This window comes from Brachyhypopomus gauderio, chromosome 20 (assembly GCF_052324685.1).
Source record: "Brachyhypopomus gauderio isolate BG-103 chromosome 20, BGAUD_0.2, whole genome shotgun sequence".
In the NCBI taxonomy this organism is placed as follows: Eukaryota; Metazoa; Chordata; class Actinopteri; order Gymnotiformes; family Hypopomidae; genus Brachyhypopomus; species Brachyhypopomus gauderio.
The window spans coordinates 14,688,377-14,710,078 of record NC_135230.1 but is presented as its reverse complement, the minus strand read 5'-3'; the positions used below and the strand labels follow the sequence as shown (position 1 = coordinate 14,710,078).

The 21,702-nt window shown below is 41.1% G+C and overlaps 1 protein-coding gene across 1 annotated transcript; it reads right to left on the bottom strand.

Annotated features, from left to right (window-relative positions):
• Window positions 1–9,551: 9,551 nt before the first annotated feature.
• LOC143484274 (gap junction gamma-1 protein-like) lies at window positions 9,552–19,845 on the bottom strand. Its single transcript, XM_076982920.1, has 3 exons — window positions 19,713–19,845; window positions 10,155–11,202; window positions 9,552–9,999 (listed from the first exon to the last, which is right to left on the bottom strand). The coding sequence occupies exons 2-3, from the start codon at window positions 11,170–11,172 to the stop codon at window positions 9,986–9,988; spliced, it is 1,032 nt and encodes a 343-aa protein (XP_076839035.1). The 5' UTR covers window positions 11,173–11,202; window positions 19,713–19,845; the 3' UTR covers window positions 9,552–9,985.
• Window positions 19,846–21,702: the final 1,857 nt, after the last annotated feature.

The following is a 21,702-nucleotide window of genomic DNA, read 5'->3' as shown; positions in this document are numbered from 1 at the left end:
AGCCAAAATGATTTTATTGATGTTTTATCAATTTATCAGATTTGGCAAAGGGTTTGGTTGCTTAACCCTACTCATTTTATAGCTGCTCTGAAAGGAGTCAGGCTTACCGCACGTTCTAGTAGCTACATGTTTCTGTCCACTGGCCACCGCCACCACTGTCATCAGCCACGGGAGCTGATGAAGGCCCTGCTGTGGCAAACATTTGAGTAATTTTTATACATTTGGCAGCGTTTACTTGAAGTTCAAGCTTCTTTTTTTGTCGTAGTTTCTCTGCACCTCCTTTGCGCTTTTTCTCCATCTCAGATACTCACATACGTTATGTTAACCAACGTTAGATTGCACTACGCACCGGCGCATGGAGGAGGGGGTGTTTGATGATATGATTGGTGCAGCTCTGTGTCAGTAAAGAAAATAACCAATGGGCTGCATACCAGCGTGTTTAAGGACCGGTAAACTCTCGCGCTGACTTTTTTTTTTGCCAAATGCATTATGCAGGCAGCAGGAGCATCGCGAAAGGTGTGTTAATGTGATTCGCCAGACCAGTGTCAATCAGCCTGCCTCCATCTGAATCGGCCCACTGATCTACTTGTTTTATGGGCCGGTCAGACCAATATATAAATAGATAAAAAAGTGTCAGGACTGTCGGCCCAAATAGCACGTCGGCCCACCGGGAAAATGCCCGGTATGCCCGATGGCCAGTCCGTCCCTGGCCATGAGTAATATGAAAAGTTATCCATTCCTTCCAATGAACGCTTATTACAGGTGCTCTGATTGGAATGATAAAACAGAAGCCACCATTCTTTCTTTTCACAACCACAGGGACTGGGAACATGGAACATGGTCATTTGCTGGGTTGGTGATACACCAGTGGGACAGACCTTCCTGGCTACCTAAAGTATCCAAGTGTCTGGCTCACTAGCCCTTGCAACCTGGCTTAAAGCTTTGACTGGGACATCAAAATGCTTGGTTCTCGGTCCAGAGATGTCTATTTGCTAGTCTTTTACATCTGCACTGGGGGCTAGTGTGTCTTGACCAGAGAAAATAGGTGAAGCTGAACCATGTTTAGAGGTTGGCCTGTGGTTCAGTGAGTACAGAAGCAAGGTCTTACTAGACTCCTCAACAACCTTGTCTGCCTCATGACGTATCAGACTTTCCAGTTGGTGTATGGCAGAGTCTGGAGTTTCAAATTAACATTGGCCAAGTGCTACTACACTTTCAGAAGCTGAAACTGGCCTCTCAAAAATAGTGCCATCCTCAATCACAGACATTTCCATGACAAGGTCACTGCCTCTCTCTGGCACAGCAGAGAAACATGTTCATCCAGCAGTTGTATTTATATCCTATTTAGATGCACTGCTGTGGGAAGGTATAGAGGTGTTTGGCGCTTCCAAACAGCCATCTTTAATATCTGCTGCTGTAATATCTGACTGACCAGATTTATTACACATGGTGAAAAGGTGTCAGTTTATTTTGCAGAGACGACAACCTTCTTAAAAGAACACCATGTCCTATACGGCTTGATATATTTCTGGTTGTCATCAAATGTAAACATCTGGAGGTCCTCTGCTGAAGATGCATCTGTCAGCTCTGTCTTGTACATGTCCACAGTTTGGCTGACAATTTGTTTTCTGCATCAGACATTTCTGAATACATAATAACAGTGAGTTTGTACATAGAATTAATTTGAACAGCAGCGTTCTGTAAATCTGTTTTACTATTTATTTATTTTTGTAGATGGGATTGATATTAAGGATGTCAGGGCTGGTTCCAGGGTCATTCCCCCTGCCGCCACCGGGGGAAGACCTCGAGCCAGCTCCCGACAACTCAGGCACAATTAGCAGTGATGACCTGCAGCTGTCTCATTTATTTCATATGACCAGATCTCTCAAGTTTGGCATATTCAGCCAATCCATCGGTTGTATATTATAACAGGTTGAACCAATCAGAATATAGATCGCGCTGTTGCATGGTAGACTTTAGCCAGCCCGCTCCCCAACCACACACACACACACACAGCCGCTACACTAACCATCGCGACAGATTCCAATCCCCCCCGCCTGAAAAAAAAGCTCACGCCCACCAAACTTGAGAGATCTGGTCATATGAAATAAATTTTAATGATTTTTAAAGCAATTTTTAAAACTATGCAATGAGGGATGTGGCTAGGAAGGTACTTGGTGACAGAGGTACTCAGGGCAGAGGAAGATAGACAAGGAGTCGTCGTGGTGGAATAAGGATGTTTAGGAAAGTTTGAGAGGAAAGAGGTTGGCTAAAAAGAATTGGGATTTTCAGCGAGATGAAGAAAGTAGACAGAGGTACAAGGAGATGTGTCGTAAGGCAAAGAGAGCAGTGGCAGAAGCTAAAGAGAAGGCATATAGCAAGCTGTATGAGAAGTTGGACACTAAGGAAGGGGGAAAGGATCTGTACAAATTGGCCAGACAGAGAAACCGTGATGGGCAGGATGTGCAGCAGGTTAGGATGATAAAGGATAAAGATGGAAATGTGTTGTCTGGTGAGGAGAGTGTCTTGGGAAGGTGGAAGGAGTATTTTGAGAACTGATGAATCAAGAGAATGAAAGGAAAAGAAGGTTAGAAGAAGTAGAGGAAGTGAATCAGGAAGTGCCTCAGGTGAGCAAGGAGGAAGTAAGGGCTGCAATTCGGAGAATGAAGTGTGGTAAGGCAGTTGGACCTGATGATATTCCAGTGGAGGCATGAAAATGTTTGGGAGAGACAGCAGTGGAGTTTTTGACTGGGTTATTTAACAGATCTTGGATGGTCAGAAAATGCCTGAGGAGTGGAGACGAAGCATAATGGTGCCAATTTTCAAGAATAAGGGTGATGTTCAGAGCTGTAGTAATTACAGGGGAATAAAGTTGATCAGTCACAGCCTGAAAATCTGGGAAAGAGTAGTGGAAGTTAGGCTTAGAGGAGAGGTAGAGATCTGTGAGCAACAGTATGGTTTCATGCCAGCTAAGTGCAGGGGCGGACTGGGGAGAAAAAGTGGCCCGGGAGTTCCTGACAGACTGGCCCACTATATATATCTGTGTATATATACTGTGTATGTATGTATACATATATATATATATATATATATATATATATATATATATATATATATATATATATATACACAGTTGTGATCAAATTTATTCAACCCCCACTGAAATAAAGTGTTTTGGCCAGTTTGACATTGATTTTGATCATTTCAGTCATCTTATTTACAATTATATCAAAGAGGCACTTATAAATTAGACAAACATAACATAATATTTATGATGGAATAACCACAAATGTCTTTACTGTGCTCACATCATTATCAGTTTTATTCAACCCCCTAGTGACATTATTTTTTAGTACTTAGTACAACATCCTTTTCCAGTTATGACAGCTTTCAAGCGTGAAGCATAGCTTGACACAAGTGTCTTGCAGGGACCTATGGGTATCTTAGCCCATTCTTCATGGGCAAAAGCCTCCAGTTCAGTCACATTCTTAGGCTTGCGCACTGCAACTGCCTTCTTTAGGTCCCACCAGAGGTTCTCAATTGGATTTAAGTATGGTGATTGCGATGGCCACTCTAGAATGTTCCAGCCTTTCATGTTCAACCATGCTCTAGTGGACTTGGATGTGTGCTTCGGATCATTGTCCTGTTGGAAGGTCCAACGTCTCCCAAGCCGCAGGTTTGTGACTGACTCCATCACATTTTCCTCCAAGATCTCCTGGTACTGAAGGGAATTCATGGTACCCTGCACACGTTGAAGCTTTCCTGTACCATTAGAAGCAAAACAGCCCCAAAGCATAATTGACCCCTCACCATGCTTCACAGTAGACAAGGTGTTCTTTTGTTCATAAGCCTGGTTCTTCCTTCTCCAAACATAGCGCTGGTCCATTGTCCCAAACAGTTCTAATTTAGTTTCATCTGACCACAGTACACTGTCCCAAAACCTTTGTGGCTTGTCCACATGACTTTTGGCATACTGCAGTCGACTTTTCTTGTTCTTTGGAGTCAGCAAGGGGGTGCGTCTGGGCGTTCTGGCATGGAGGTCTTCGTTATGCAGTGCGCGCCTTATTGTCTGAGCTGAAACTTCAGTGCCCACATCTGACAGGTCTTTTTTCAGTTCCTTAGCAGTCACGCGGGGATTTTTCTCCACATTACGCTTCAGGTAGCGCACAGCAGTCGCGGTCAGGATCTTCTTTCTGCCACGACCAGGTAACGTTTCCACTGTGCCCTTTAACTTGAACTTGCGAATGATACTTCCGATAGTGTCTCTTGGAATATTTAACAACTTCGCAATCTTTTTATATCCATTGCCATTCTTGTGAAGAGCAATAACCTCTTCTCTTGTCTTCTGGGACCATTCTCTTGCCTTCACCATGCTTGGAAACACACCAGTAGATGTCTAGAAGGAGCTGAGTATCACAGTCCTTTTAAATCTGCCTAATTGGTGCTTATCATGCTTGATTGCTGCTCGTTGACATCCACAGATGTTTTCAATACCTGATGGAAAACACTGGAATGAACCTCTGTTCTTAGGAGTGGTAGTCGTAAAGGGGTTGAATAATTGTGTCAATGAAGAAATCACAAAAAGGCCATTTAATACTTTATGACAAAAAAAATTGATGCTATCTTAGTTGCATTTAGTTCTTTAACAAGTCCTTGTAAGATTTCATTATGAACACAATTACAAATGTGCACTGAATTCCATAAAACCCTTCGCAGCATTGGGGGTTGAATAAATTTGATCACAACTGTATATATATATATATATATATATATATATATATATATATATATATATATATATATATATAGGCTATATATATATATATATATGTGTGTGTGTGTGTGTGTGTGTGTGTGTATACTGTATGTGAATCTATACATGGCACGTAGTGTATATGACGGCATTTATTGTCATATGGACAATATTAATTCCAGCAATAATATGATTACAAAGCCACATAGTGGCTTTTAAATAAATCATAAGACCACCAAACAAGTTGTTTTACGCAAAGTGCATCCTAAAGAACAACCTACAACTCTAACGTGGGTATTTCTTCCTCGTACCTATTTGTGGTGGTTAGTTTTAATCTAAGAATTTCAATAGCTTTAAAAAAAAAAAAAACAGTGCTTTGGAACCTTTAAGACCGCCACTTGCGTCCGTGTTAACCATGTTAAGGTAATTTGTACATGGTGCCTTAGACGTTGCAGAGGCGACAGCAGTACATTTAAAATAACATGTTATCTACAATTTAAACTGCTGTATGTTTTCGTAGTCCGGCCCGGAGTTTCTGGGACAAGTTGGTTTTTTTTCTGATCTCCGCTGCATACTGTCAGCCCACATCAACTGGCCCAGTCCGCGACCCGGTCCAACTCGTTCATGTGTTTACAGGCCCAGTCCGCGGCCGCGCAGGTTAGTCTGACTGGAGCGGGGGAGGTAATAACACCGTTAAACAGCAGCGTGACTACGGGCCGGGGCCGCAGTGCGCGGCAGTGGCTCCTCCACGGGCTGAGTTAGACCACCGGCGGCCCACTAACCCATCGGCCCACCGGGGAAATCCCCGGTAGCAATGTATGCCAGTCCGCCCCTGGCTAAGTGCACCACAGATGCTATGTTTGCTTTGAGTGTGTTAATGGAGAAGTATAGGGAAGGACAGAAGGCGTTACATTGTGTGTTTGTTGACTTAGAGAAAGCTTATGATAGAGTACCGAGACAGGAGCTGTGGTATTGTATGAGGAAGTCAGGAGTAGCAGAAAGTATGTGAGGGTAGTGAAGGATATGTATGCGAACAGTGTGACAGCAGTGAGATGTGTGGTAGGTAGGAATAACAGATGGGTTTAAAGTTGGGGTAGGACTACATAAGGGATCAGCCCTTAGTCCCTTCCTGTTCGCAATTGTCATGGACAGACTGACGGACGAGGTTAGGCAGGAGTCCCCTTGGACTATGTTTGCTGATGATGTGATCTGTAGTGAGAGTAGGGAGCAGGTGGAGGTGAGCTTGGAAAGATGGAGATATGCTTTGGAGAGCAGGGGAATGAAAGTGAGCAGGAGTAAAACAGAGTACATGTGTGTGAATGAGAGGGCAGACGGTGGACAGGTCCAGTTACAAGGAGTTGATTTGGTGAAGGTTGATGAGTTTACCTACTTAGGGTCGAGGGTACAGAGTAATGGAGGAAGTGAAAGAGAGGTAAAAAAGAGAGTGCAGGCAGGGTGGTGTGGATGGCATAAAGTGTCTGGGGTGATCTGTGATAGAAGGGTGTCTGCTAGAATGAAAGGAAAGATCTATAGGACAGTAGTGAGACCTGCTATGTTGTATGGACTGAAGACCGTGGCATTGACAAAGAGACAGGTGAGGGAGATGGAGGTGTCTGAGATGAAGATGTTGAGATTCTCATTTGGAATGACGAGGAGGATATCAGAAATGAGTTTATTAAAGGATCAGCACATGTAGCATGTTTTGGAGATAAAGTTAGAGAAGCGAGATTGAGATGGTTTAGACATGTACAGAGGAGGGAGGAGAGGTATATTGGTAGGAGGGTCTTGAGGATGGAACTTCCAGGCAAGAGGAGGAGAGGTAGACCTATGAGGAGGTTTATGGATGCAGTGGTAGAGGATATGAGAGTGGCTGGTGTGTCAGTGGATTACACTCAGGACAGGGCCAGATGGAGGAGTTTGATCCGCTGTGGCGACCCATAAGTGGGAATTGCCGAAAGAAGAAGATTCAATGTACAAAATTAGTTGGATATTTAGTTGTTTACGCTACTTTTTCAGCCTCTGTCTGTTTTAGTTAACTTGCTTGCTAGCTGGATTTAATGTGTCGGATCTAATATTTTTATTTTAGCTTTAAGTTGCCTTAAAATTTTGCGCATGCACCGTTTTGGGGGAACCGGGAGAACTGAATTGACCGTAACACCGGCCCTGCCCCCCAGTATCTTGGACCAAGATAGACCCAAGGCTCTTGATTACCTGGGATCTTGTCATCATAGCTGTGTCTGCCTTAAATTTTTTTTGAGATTTTATTACTTTAATAATTTAATTATTACTGTAGTGGCAGTTCTTTCTCCCTCTGCTTGCCGCCAACGGAGCGGATGCGTAGCAATTAGTCCGACGCGATATAATCCCTCAAACTCGTTTTCTTCATTTAAACGTACTTTACTGATGTCATAGATCAAAGACAATAAAAACGTTAACAGTCCAATACGTTAATTTCGCCAATTGTTGAGGTCTTAAATAGTCGGTTGGTCAGAAAACTATCACCTCCACCCAAAGCAAAACGGTAGGTTCTTACTCAAAAATCAAAAATCCACCTAGTGGACAAACACATGACCTTTCCAACAAAATAATCTAGAGCAAATACACTTCAGTACCTTTCTAAACATGGCTCTTACAATTAGATTGTTTTACTTTTTGAGATTTTGTCATTTTTGTTGCGTGTTTTAATCAGGCATGAAAATGGGTCAGGGGTTAAAAAGGTGAGAAGACCGGGGGGCGGGGCATGTGACGTCATGGGGATACGGCGACGGGGCGTTGATATGTGACGTCATGGGGATACTGCGACGGGGGGGGGGGGGGGGTTGGGGTGGCTGCTGGTGTACGGGGATACAGCGACAGGTGATGCCAAATATTACGGAGCTCGTAAGGTGACGTCATGTAAAAAATATAACGCGTGGCCACGACTTACTAACGCATGCGAACGACTTACTAACGCGTGCGAACAAGATAATTAAGTATTACTTTATATAAGGCCAGGTTTACCTTCCTTGGGCAGTCAGTTCGCGAACATCCCTGGGATCTGCTTGCTTTGCTGTGAAAAAATAAACTTTGTTGCCGCGTGTGAAAGACGACGTTAGTATCTCGTTCCCATGCGTTAATAAGTCGTGGCCACGCGTTATTTATTTATTTTTTACATGATGTCACCTTACGGGCTCCGTAAAATATAGTAAAATCCATTAAAAAAAATTTTTTTGACTGTCATGTCAATGGATTCAATGTAAACGCAAGAAACTGCTTTCGCCATTCCGGATGGCTCCGTCAAAACCATTACGTCTTAATGAACCAATACATACATCAGCGGCGAAAATTATTGTAAAAATACCAGGTTTACGTGTTTTTATTTTCTAACATGAGCTAAAGCACAGGGTAGACTCAAACGACAAGAGTTTACAACTTCATCTTCAACCTTTTCAGCCCTGGTGCGAATGTGATCCTCACACGTCCCTGGATTCACCAGTTACAACTACAGACACACTAGAAAAAAATCTTGTTTCTTATTTTATATCACCGTTAACTACACGGGGTTGACGCGAACTTAAATAGGTAGATAGATGGGCCTATTATCACAAGAGCTTGTGGTTAGATCTGACAGTGTTCAACGCTGTAGCGAACGGCAGTAACTTTGTTTTACCGCAAAATATGAAAACGATTGAAACCATTAATAACCCAATTAAATCCACCCAATTAAAAATGTACGATCTGGTAAATGTAGTGGTAAATGTACGATGTGGTAAATGTAGTGGTAAATGTACGCTCTTCTGACTTGTCCGCGGTGTAGCACTAGGTCCTGCTTCTCGTCCCGCTTAGCAGTAAATGAATAACACGAATGAAGAACGTTCGTATGATTGAAACGCTATTTGGCCTCTATGAAGGTTCTGGGCGGAAACTGCTGTCCACTGTCATTGAAATAGCCAATTTCGGAAGTGCTCTGTTAAGTCAATATGATAATTAAAATATAATCTCCCGGACCCCCCCCCCCCCCCCCCCAACAAAAAACTCATCGGATCTACACGATTCACGTAGGTCACCCTTTTCAACTTCAAAACGGCGAATTTCGCCGAAAGGTGACAGATTTTCATGCCTGTTTAATGGTACTAGACTAGCTCCATCAAACTAAATTAACCAGCTGTAAATTTGAAACATCACTTGTAAGCAAGATTTTAGTGTGACAGGATGACAGAAGCAGCAGACATGGTATACAGTGCCGTGGTTTCTTTAATATCCATAGCACAGCAGGATACAACAAGTAAGAAAGCAAAGGAGCATGACACGCTCACAGAGTGAGGCAGTACAGAAGGCGCAGTCACTAAACTTGGCTCTAGGGAAGAGTTGCAGAGGAAGACGTCACGAGCAGCCCCACTACGGTATACGCAAGGAATACACAGCTGACTTGCGGGACCTGTGGGCTTAGATCAGTGTGTGAGGCTTTTGAGGTACAGGCGCAAGTTATTATTGAATAAGCGAGTGAATTGGACTTTGGGAGTGAATAGGAGGTGGAGTGAAGTGGAGTGGGCGGCTCCCGTGGGGCTGGCCCCGCCTACCGTGACATTTAGAAAGCAGTGTCAAAAGATAAATCACTCATTCAGTAGCATTAGGTAAACAACCTTACTTTAAACAATTTAAAAGGTTTGTCAATATTAGCTTATCGCTATGTTAGCTGCATTAGCTACATTAGCTACCTAGTTGGAGATTAAGAAATCTAGGAGATAGTCTTCGGTTCCACTTTTCACGCTACCTAATGTGTATTCAGTACATAAACACATACACAGGATGGGGCAGTAGAAAGCCTTTATTGATGAATACTGATAAAACAGTAATGTTGAAAGTTATAACCATCATGCATTTTAATGGATTTGGCAGGGCTTTGGAGATAGACAAGCACAGACAACCATCCATAATACAGAATGAGACACAATGAGATTATGTAAAAATGAGATTATGTAAACACACAATGAGATTATGTAAAAAGAAGTATTTTATCAAATGTGTGTGTGTGTGCCAGAATACTCAGCCTCTGTAAGAGGGCTAGCAGCCCTGTGATTCATGGTAACATTACACAAACTACAATGAAAAGCAAGTAGATATAAACAGAGACCCAAAACATATCCCATGTTTAACAATTTTTAAATTTGTTATAATACAACTTGAACATATTGAACAACAAAAAAAGAACGTTCCTTTGGCAGGAAAGGAGGCGGAGGTTTGGCGGAGACTTCAGATTTGAAGTCCTATGGAAGAGAGAGTACAATGACAGTGTGTTAAATACATTCAATTCTGTGGAACAAAAAAGCAATATTTAAGTGAACAGGAATGTGTGTGTGTGAGCGATGCTTTTATAATCTTAGTCATGCTTAACCAAGGTAACATTTCCACTGGTATTCACCTTTCTTATAAGCAGATGCCTGCTTCTCCTTCTTCTTGAAGTCGCACCTGTTCTGCTTGACGACTTTGTTGTTGGACTCCAGGCTGCCCTCCTCGCTCTGGTAGACCAGGTCCAGGTGCAGCTGCGCCTGCTTCAGGGACCTGCGCAGATGTTCCAGCTCACGGGAGGATGCCATGTCTCTGAACGATGCCATGTCTCTGAAGTCCCGCGGGTTGTAGTCGGACCTCATGTCCTTGGCGAGCTTGCCGACATCTCTCTTCAGGGAGACGTGGTGACCAGGGCGCGCTGGAGTGGGTGTGGCCATGTGGTGGCGCTGTGGGCGGTTGCAGAAGGCGTCGCAGAAGCCGCTCACACCCAGGTGCACGATCTCCAGCACGGTGACTAAGAGGCAGAGTGCGCTCACCGCGTACATGATAAGCAGGAAGATGGTCTTCTCCCTGGGTCGCGAGATGAAGCAGTCCACGGTATTCGGGCAGGGGCTGACCTTGCACACGTATATGGGCACCACCTCCAGGCCGTAGAACATGTACTGGCCGAAGAGAAAGGCCACCTCGGCGGCGATTCGCAACAACAGATGCAGCACGTATACACACATGAGGCCATCGCGTCTGATGCTCCGCCACCCGTCGTGCTTCTTCTGTGGTTTCTCCTTCTCGTTCTTGGGCTCGGCCTCCTCTGGATCCTCCGAGTCCTCGTTCACTGGCTGGTACTCCGTGCGGGCGATCTTGTGCATGGCGAAGCCCAGGTACATGACGGTGGGCGTGGAGACCATGATGATCTGGAACACCCAGAAGCGCACGTGCGAGAGCGGCGCGAAGGCGTCGTAGCACACGTTCTGGCACCCGGGCTGCAGCGAGTTGCACACGAAATTACTCTGCTCGTCATGGTAGATGCTCTCGCCGCCCACCACCGTCAGCACGATGCGGAACACGATGAGCAGAGTGAGCCAGATCTTCCCAACGAAGGTGGAGTGGTTGGAGATCTCGTCCAACAGGCTAGTAAGGAAGCTCCAGCTCATGGTGTCGCCGCTGTAGCATGCGTGTCAGTGCTGCCAAAGAAAACCAGAGAAATCCAGGAATTAGGAGCAGCACAAGCAGAGACAAATGTAGTGGAAAATCAGCATAAAGGTTTATGACTATGGAAGTTAGTTCTCTCTTGTAGACACTTTGAGTGTATGTAACAGAAATCTCTGGATCTAACCATTTTTCTTTAATAAACATTATTGTACTTTGATATCTGACCCAAATCTTTTGACTATTTCAACGACACATTCATAAATGGCAATAGAAACATGAGCCTAAACTGATTGTTACCTGTTTCACCACTGTTACTGATCAATAAAGTATGTTATAATAGCGCTTAGAAATGTGTTTAACTTTTAACGTGATCAATATGTACATCACACAGCCACACTCATATCATCAAATTTTACAGTAAAAAAAAACACACAAAATACAACCACACTTTCATTTCTGTACTGTTCCAATTTCTGTGAATGAGAAGATCACACTTTAGAGTCTGACACTGAATTTGAAGATTATGAAATTGACCCCAAGCCAGCAAAATGTCTTCAGCCAGCCTCAAGATTCCCTCAGCAGACAGACTATCAGTTCATCAGCATCTTGCAACAGGACCGTCCACATGACCAGCCAATCAGCAAACAGCACACCAGCAACCAGCAGGTGGAGAAAAATGGTTGTCAAAAAATGGTGAAATTGAATGGTCTCCTTGCCCAAAGAAAGAGCCACCTATCAGGGTTGCCAATGTGCTAAAGATGCAACCAGGGCCAAAACTGATAGCAGTTACTCATGTGCAGAACATCAAATCTTCTTTTGAACTTTTCATCCCAGAAAATCATGTTGGTTTCCCCAAATTTAGAGAGACGCTGCATTTTTTGTACCAAATCCAATTATGTGTGTACTTTGGAATTCTTATCCTTACGGGTGTTTTACATTTACATTTACGGCATTTAGCAGATGCTCTTATCCAGAGCGACTTACAAAGTGCTTTGCATCTGATCACAGAATTCATCCTAGGAAATAGTACGGATAGGCCAGAATTCAAGACACCATTGAGTCAGACTACTACTAAACTACAGGAGTCAATGTCATTACCTATTGTTTTGCAAGTTAAACGTTTGCCAAGAAGCATAAATAACCATAGACAGACGTACAATTTAAGAACAGCAGCAAGTGGTATCTGCTGAGTCAGTGCTCTGTTAAGAACTCAACAAACAGGTGAGTCTTCTGTCTTCCATGTTTTCAGGTCCAAAGGGGAATATCCCAAAGGGGAATAATGCACTTGATGCATTTACAAATGTGAACTAAAAGACATAAATTGTACATATTAACCATATCTGCTGTCAATACTGCATATAATTTGGATATGCATGTGACGATCACGTGTGAGTTTCACGTGTTAAGACTCACGTGTAGGTAGGGTTGCAACGGTATGAAATTTTCACTGTATGATAACCGTCTCAGAAAATACAACCTGGAACTATTGTATACAAAATGTCTCTTTTAGAAAAATAAGCTGTACACATTATATAAATACTGCAAAATTAGAGAAACCTAAATCATGGATTTCAGTAGGCCTACAATTATTTAAGTTTTAATTATTTAATATCTGATAAACTGAGCCTGGGTCAGTGTCTGATCAACAACTGTTGTAAATGTCCATTTTACTGCCAAGTTAGAACATAACCAGATACTGCAGAAAGAGAGGATTTATTTCTGACATGATCCTCACAATAGAGATTTCTATTTTAAGTCTTTCACACCTAGTCTGGTTTTAACATGAAAAACAGCCACGTCAGAATTTGAAAATCGTCTTTCACATCCAGTGAAAGCAAGGACCTTAAAAAGCTAGGTTTATGTTTTCGTGAGTGACCGTAGCGTGCGACTCTGCACAGCGTTCATACTTGCCACGTCACATTCTTTGCAGTGTTGTCCGAAACTATATGTGGTAGTATAAAGAAACACCCCTCAAAAACAGGGGAAGGAACATTTACCTGATGAATTTTAATGTTGCTTTGTGTTTCAGGTTTGAAATGTGCTGGAATTTAGGCTAAAGTAGGCTACTTGAAAATGCTTGAAATTGTAACTACTTAGTTTCACAAAAAATAGCTGTCTGACTGAACAGTTCTCTTGTATTACATTAACAAATACAAGCCTCTTGTAATTCCAGGACGAAACATGAGAGAATGTGAAGACGTTAAGATTGGGCATTTTGAAATAAACAACCATTACATTTTGAGGGGTCGAGTCATTTTCGGAGCGCGGACCCCATATTATATATATAAAGTTTATTAATGTTCCATTTAAATTTCTAAAATGCGTTAGTTCGTTTAATTTCTAAAATATTTTTCGCGTGACATCAGAGAGTCTCCAGTCATTGGTCAGCACCACTCAAAAAGAAATGGCGGCTGCAGCGGAGCCAAAGGAGCTTTGCAAAAGTCTACAAAGACCAAAAGCATCCAAAGTATGGTGTTACTTTAAATTGGCTGAAGAAAAAAAGGTTATTTGTACATTATGCAAATCTTCCACCAGAAAAGGCAAAGCTAATGTAAGTGTTTCTATGCGTGTTTTACCGTTTGTAAGGAAGGTCGACCCGTGTCGACATGTCCCTTATCTTATTTTTGCTATTATTTTAGGCACATTTCATTGTGTATGGAATGTAATTTATACAACTAATAAATTAGTTTAATATATGATTTTTTTCTTCTTTCTTTCTGTATTGCTCTTAGTATAAGACAAAGCCAAGTGAATGAATTCCTACAAAGCAAGGATTGTTCCCCAAAATTTGCAGCAGCTCTTACAGAAAGTGTCCTTAACATGATTGTCAAAGACATGAGACCCCTATCAATGGTAAAAGATGATGGTTTCTGTGCTATGATTAAAACATTCCAAACATGCTACATTCTCCCTAAAAGAACATGATTCACTAGCATGATGGAGAAGAAATATGAGGATGAATACCAGAAAGTCAAACTTGCCATCTCCTCATCCAGTTCCACGATCAGTTGCATGGTCAAGCATTGCCACAGAGGCATACTTGGGCATAACTTGCCATTTAATTAACGATGACTGGGACGATGACATTAGCTATAATTTGACTACTATGCCACTTGAAAAAAGGCACACTGCAGCAAATATTGCATCTTGGATTGAAACAGCAATTGAGAAGTTTGGAATTCCTGCAAGTAAAATCCAAGCAGTGGTGCATGACAATGCTGCTAATGTAGTAGCTGCTCTGAAATTGTTGGAAGAGAAGCATGGGATATCTTCAATCCACTGTGCAGGACACACACTGCAACTAGTGGTAAATCATGCACTAAAGAGTCCCCAAATTTCCAAAGCAGTTGGAGCAGCAAGGTGTTTGGTTGAACATTTCAAAAAGAGTGAAATTGCTAGCTCAAATCTGAATATAAAACAAGAACAAATGGGCAACCCTGAACACAAACTGCTACAAGATGTTAGTGTGAGATGGAATAGCTCTTACTACATGATCAGCCGCTTGTTAGAACAGAGGTGGCCTATTACAGCATGTCTGTCAGACCCAGAAGTTACACAAAGAGTAAAGCATTTCCTTGACCTCAAATGTGAACAGTGAAGCCTGCTGGAGGAGTTAGAAAAAGCTCTCAAACCATTTGAGTGTGCTACTGTTTATCTTAGTGTGGGGACATATGTGACTTTCTCCTCTCTGCCTGCACTCATTAAAGGACTGATGAAGTCTACACAGATTGCAACTTTTGAAAACATTCATGTACAGGCATTTCAGGCTGCTGCAGCACAGGAAACCTCAACAAGATGGAAGGTTGAGATGGCTTTCAATGATGATGCTACAAACACCAGTGTAATTGCAGCTGCCCTGGATCCTAGATTTCTCAGACTGAAATTCTTAACCTCAGAGGAATGCCTGAGACTGCAAGTGAAAGTGTAAGCCCTTGCCCTTGAGGCAAAGAGAAGAGAGACTGTGAATCAATAGCTGCTTCATACCACAGAGGCCCAAACATCAGCAAATGTAAAAGAAAAGAAGCCTGTGACTTTGCTGGACACATTGTTTGGATCAGACTCAGAAGAAACAACTAGCCTAAACGACAGTAGGGATGAGGCAGATGTTATCAGTCATTCTGTAAGGGAAGAGATTCTCAGGTATTTTGGGGAACAGCCTTTGCCCAAAAGTGCAGATCCTTTGAAATGGTGGAAAGCAAATGAGGCAAAGTTTCCCTCTCTGGCTGTTCTTGCAAAGGCTTATTTGTGTGTACCTGCCACATCAACACCGTCTGAACGTCTCTTTTCTGCAGCTGGAAATATTGTTTCCAAGAAAAGGGCTAGCCTGAGTCCAGAACATGTAGACATGTTAACATTCTTACATTACAACACATGTCTAGATTCTATTTGTGATGTACTTTGACTTGATACACTAAACATTTTGCACTTTATGTAATGTGCAGACATTTCAAAGTGTTTGAAATGAAATTTTGATTTTGGTAGCAGTTGCACAATCTATGCTGAAGAGGCCATTTAAAAGTAGTTTGCACTTTGTTAAATATAGAAACTTGAATTTGTTAAAGGCTTTAATAGAAATGTGGGATTAAATTATAAATTTAAAATATATTTTTTTATGTTTACTATGCTGGTGAGTAATGTTTTGCACTAACAATTTGCACTATAAATCCATTTTACATTTTTTGTTCTGTATTATAGTTTGTTGTCAGAATAAATGTAACTTACAAGAGACCCAGTTTTTGTTGTTTATTGTTCAGCAGAAAATTAATCGTTTACATTAGTTGACCAATCGAAATAGTCGAATCGATAGAAAAAATAGTTGTTAGTGGCAGCCCTAAAGCGTATCTAAATCTAGGGTCACGCTTAACGACGAAAACTGTTTAACGACTGACTTCCCTGATAGTAGACGACTCTGATCCAGATCTGGTTTATCTCCGGCAAATCCGCATTACAGTCACCTCTGTTTTTCGAATTTGGCTCGGATGCAATACAGTATTGTTTTATAATAGCCGAGTCTGTTACGGATCTGTCTGCACAACGGCAAATCAGATCTGGTCTGTATATTTGGGCCAGAAGTGGTCCTAACGCTGCCATTTAAGGCATGTATATGGTAATCACAGATTCAGTACAAAATCAAACAAATTATTTTACATCTTTGAGTAAGAAAATAGAATGCTGGTCTGTTTTTTGGGGGGCCAGAAGTGGTCCTAACACTGCTGCACGATATGTGGAGAAAAAAAACCAGTGATGACTCACAACCAAATCACACAGTAAATGTTTCCCTTCGCCCAAAAATATAGAGAAAAATATATAAATAAATAAATAAAGTTATAAAGCCTTTTTCTGTGGGCCTTTTTTGCTAAAAAAAATATACATAACAATAGATGTTACAGTAATTATGTGCAATTTAGTTATTTTTATTACAAACATATAAATCGATCAAATAGTTCCGGTCACAGTGCATTAATATTTTAGCTGCACAAGTTTAGGTGCCAATTTTACTGGAAAGACAATCTGAGGGGAAATTTGAAGGAGCAACTGCTTTCCAGGTAAGCTGTATTTTTAAATTATAATTAAGGATTGTGATTTTTTTTTTAAAGAAACAACACAATCTGTGTAGCTAACTGCACCTTTTACATTGGGAAATTCATAGTTAGATAGCTATCTAGGTTAAATGTCCGAGCTAAAAGTTGGCATCGGTGTTAACTAGCTAGCTTAGCAGTAGCAAATAACAGCAAGCAAGGGAAAAGCACAGGCACACAAACACTTATTTAGTGGAGTACTGTGTGTTTTATTGTTTAATTAAATTATTTATCCAACTTAAGTAATTCATCATTCTTCCACTTGATTCAATTAATTGATTTGAGTGTTCGTTTGATTCAGTTCATTCGACCCCAGGTGAAATAACGTGTAGTTCATATCTGAGGGAGAAGTGAGGTGTATATAATCAGAGGTTCAGAATTCCAGGAACCTTCAATTCCAGGTTCAGAAAGTAAAAGTCCTCACCAGGATTTTGCTCAAGCTTGCTAGATTTTCTAATGTATTCCTACCGTGAATACATTACGTAGGAAGTAGGATGGAAAGTTTTAATTTATCAAAATCTTGTCTGCTATAAGTACACAACTGTATTGGAAATGTATTACTTCAAGTGCAAATGGTGTTAATACAGAGCCCATTTATGGAGAGCCTGGAGTACTAACAAAAATTCACTGATTCTACCATAGTCATTCATACCAGTTTGTTAATAGCATCTGTAATTAAGGCCAGTAAAATACTGAATTAGATTTACCATCATTGAAATTCCTGTATTTTAGGTGTTTTAGTATTTACAAGTGGTGAGTTGTGTATTCAAATTTTTAAATTAAATGTTAACAGTTAATATATCCATTAAGAAGCAGACATTAACATAAAGTGTTAACAAAACAATCTAGGGCATCGAATTTATACTTTAGAAAGTTAGGGAAAAAACTTTTTCTTTTCAATTTAACAGGGGCTGTACGGAAGAACCAGCTGACTCAGAATGCAACCAGCAATGACATTTGGCTCAGCATCAGACCGAGGTGGTGGTCGCAAGGCACGCGCAGTTGCTGTCAGTCAAGCCCAGTCAAATTAAGTAATCTAAGCTGATACAAGAAACTCAACATACATTGTTATTAAAAGTAAATGTATCTGTAAAATGTTAGCTTTATGGGGATAAAGGGTAAAAATTGTTCAGATGATGTAATTGAATTGAATTAATTAATTGATTTTCATGATGCACATTTTTACTTTTTTATGTAGACATGGTCAGTACAGAGCTTTTGATATGTTCTGATATACTGTGTTATATGTTCATTTGTCTCAACAGCTGTGTTATGAAGTTATACACACCTGGTTAAAGTAGATGTTTATCGCTTTTGTACATTTATACAAACTGAATTAACTAAATTCTGAATTAACCGTCCTGAAAAAGTAAAACAAAATGTGGAGTTTTAGTTATGCCACATTAAATGATATTTGTGTAATTTAACATATTGGGGGGTGGGTGAATAAAGTTTAATAACATTTAAATGAAATCTTGTCTTTTTATATTTATTTGTGTAAGTCAGAATGTGTATGCTAAGTGTATTTTTTAGTGGTTGTAGGAAGGTAACAAAACCAATACATCTTAAAATGTAGCCTTTATTAGAAAATGTTTACAAGCAAGTATATAGACCTTGAACCAAATCTGTGATCATGTATGTTTTGCAGAGTATGTGGGGTGGAGCTGGGCCAGTGTCGTTCCAATAACTATAATTGAGTCTGTGCCATATTTGGACCAGACATGAAAATGAGTCATAGATCTCAGCCAAATTTGGGCCAAATGTCAATTCACTAGAGCTGTGCCAGTTCTGGCCCAAATTCAGACCAGAGGTGCTAAACATATCTGTGCCGGTTTGGGCCCGTTATGCACAAAATGCAAATCAGTTTGCCACATTCATTACAGATGTTGTGATTGGTCTGGGCCAGATTAGGACCAGAGTGAATTTGCTATCAGGGTTTTCAGTCTCTAACCCAGTCATTAAGCGGGGACTCACTGTAATATTGTTTGCGCTTGAAAAAAGGATAAATATTTTTATTTTATTTTAACTTTTATGAAATTTTATTTTAATTTCAAATTGTAGAGAAAGATTATTAAAAGTTCATGCTTACACCATGCATGTTAAGAGTTATAATAAAACATTTCAAAATGCATGTGTAACTCAGTTAAATAAAAGTCTGTTGTCCAGTCATATAATTTGTCATTTTAGTGTTGTTAAAATCTCGTCTCGTTCTCATGAACCCAATGATGTGCCTCGTCTCATGTATCCTCACACCCCTACTCATGTGTGATTTATAGTCGCTTAGCCATGCCCACGGGCTGCTGCTTCTGACTAGTTTAAGATTAGTCGACCTCTTGACGCACATTAATGGCTCATGACTGTGAAGTAGAGGCAGACGGTAAGAGTGAGAACAGTCCGTTTCAGTTTTACAAAATGTGCACATAATCACTGAAATTTTATACAGTGCGCTGGCAATTCTAGACATCTTGGTTTTGGCACCAGGAATGGACGCCCTATTCACAATGTCGTGCTGTTTGAGACTAAGATAAACCCAAGTCCCCTTTCTTTGAGAAATAAGCCACGTGTCGCCTCCTCTCCCTGTCTAGTGTAATGTCCTGTAGCGCTAGCTCGTTAGCTCAGCCACTTTGCATTACCTTGCATTCGTACCAAGACTTTTTTTATTTAATAAATAATTTTAACGTCAGATAATTAATCGCACAAAAACGACCGCGCCCTGGCAGTAGGATTAAATTCAATCAGTGATAAACGTCAGCGAACCAGCCAGCGGGTCAGCCACCCTGCATTCTGCACAGAAACGACCGAGATCGGGCAGCAGGCTCCCGCTCCGACCGAGCACAACTAGCCGCTAGCTACACATCTAGCTAACAGGTTAGCTAGCTCGGTTGGTCATGGCCGCGGACACCGCACAATAAATGTTAACTCCAGTCTATCGAGACAGGAAAAGAAAATTGACTTAAACTTACCACAAACTAAGCGAATTTTAAATATCAGTGCAGCTGGTTATCAGAGTTCAGCCGAAAACCTTTGAGGCCTTGAGAAATGTGTGTGCTGGGCGGATGGGACTAGCGGCGGGATCGTAAATGGAGAGCCAATGAAAATTCGAGAAGCAAATTGGATCTGACCAATAGCGCTCTGCCGACGAACTTTGAAAGATCGCCGCGCTTTCGCATGAAAAAAAGTATTTGTGCGCGGAAATGAGACGGTATTCCGCCATTGGCAGAACTCGAGGGAGTATAGTAATAATATATAATAATAATAATAATAAATATATATATACACACAGAGACACACTTTACACACATTACACGTACTCTAAGAAGTAAAGATCCTGTATTTAAAATATTCAGTACAATTATTTAAGTTTAAATTATTTAATATTGATAAACTGAGCCTGGGTCAGTGTCTGATCTACTGTTGTAAACGTCCGTTTTACTGCCAAGTTGTAATATAACTACAGGGTTGCCAACTCTCACGCATTGAGCGTGAGACACACGCATTTGACCGTCTTCACACGCTCTCACGCCACACATCCGATTTCTCACGCCGAAAAAAAAATCTAGTTTATTTACCTCTGATCCACATCTATGATTCAATGAGTTACTAGTTCGCTCTGGCACCAACCACTGGCGATCGATCGATCGCGATATAATACTTAATTTGTGTCCATTTTACACCCCGCCCGGTAACAATTCACGTTCGCTGACCCCCCCCATTTGATTGGTTGTGCTGCAGCTCATGCACACACACACACACACACACACGTACAGAGTGTGGAAAAGCAGAGGACCGGTCTGCGTCAGAAGGACGGAAATGAAATTAATGGGGCGCACTTTATAAATATTAAAATGCGTTTTAAAATTTATATTTGGGGTAAAATAATCAAGTCTTTGCAAGTAAACAGGTTCAAGTCCAATTCAAGTCCCAAGTTATTGGTGTAAAAGTCCAAGTCAAGTCTAAGTCTCTGAATATTTTTTCAAGTCAAGTCAAAAGTCTTAATATTAATGACTCGAGTCTGACTCGAGTCCAAGTCACGTGACTCGAGTCCCCACCTCTGACTTATAAACATTTTACTTACTGTTTTTTGCACAGTGTTTTTGCATTCTTCATTATATGACTCAGACAACGATGGAGAATAGGATTTTATTTAATTCTTCTGTAGTGCCTTTTCCAGTTACAGTACTGTTGAAGTACTTCAGCAGCAAATCATTGAGGCTTGTCTGACAACACTTGTGATATGGCCTGCATGAGGACTATAGAGCAATCACATATAATCGATATTGGTTGTATGTTCCTCTGTCCATAAAGTTTGGCATGATCTGTTTGAAATGAACTGAAAATATAGAACAGATGCAGTGGTGTGATGACACGTCACATGTTGCTACAGGGAATGGAGGAGATTCTTTGCTTTGGTTTCTCACTACCAGCTCATACACAGAAGGGTCCTGAGCTGGATTGGGTATTTTTTACAATACTGCCTGTTGCATCCAGGTACACCATGTCCTCCTTTGTTCGCCTCTGGAAAATATCAATGTTCTTCTTAGACCCCAGAGCATTACACCTTTTGAAAGGAGAGACACCTTTTGAAGAATTTCATGAGATGAGTCAGTTTTCATATCATTTTTTGGAGACTCAGAATTTAATTTTGATGTTTCCTCTCCTTACGTCTTTGTCTCTAATGTCATGACTAACATCTTCCTCTTCTTGCACCTCTTCCTCCTGATGCACATCAAGAAAAACACATGTCGAATCATTGCTTGTTTCAATGTTTCTACGTTTTTCTCCACACAGCATTGACATGTACCTTACTGTAGCTGTAGTGTGACCTTCTAAGGTACACATAGGATTGTGCACAGCTCTGCCAAAAAGCCGTTATCTTTCAGTAGATATTCACATTTTAACAGTTAACACATAACAATGGAGGTCTGCCTTGACCCACTGACACATCGGCTGTTT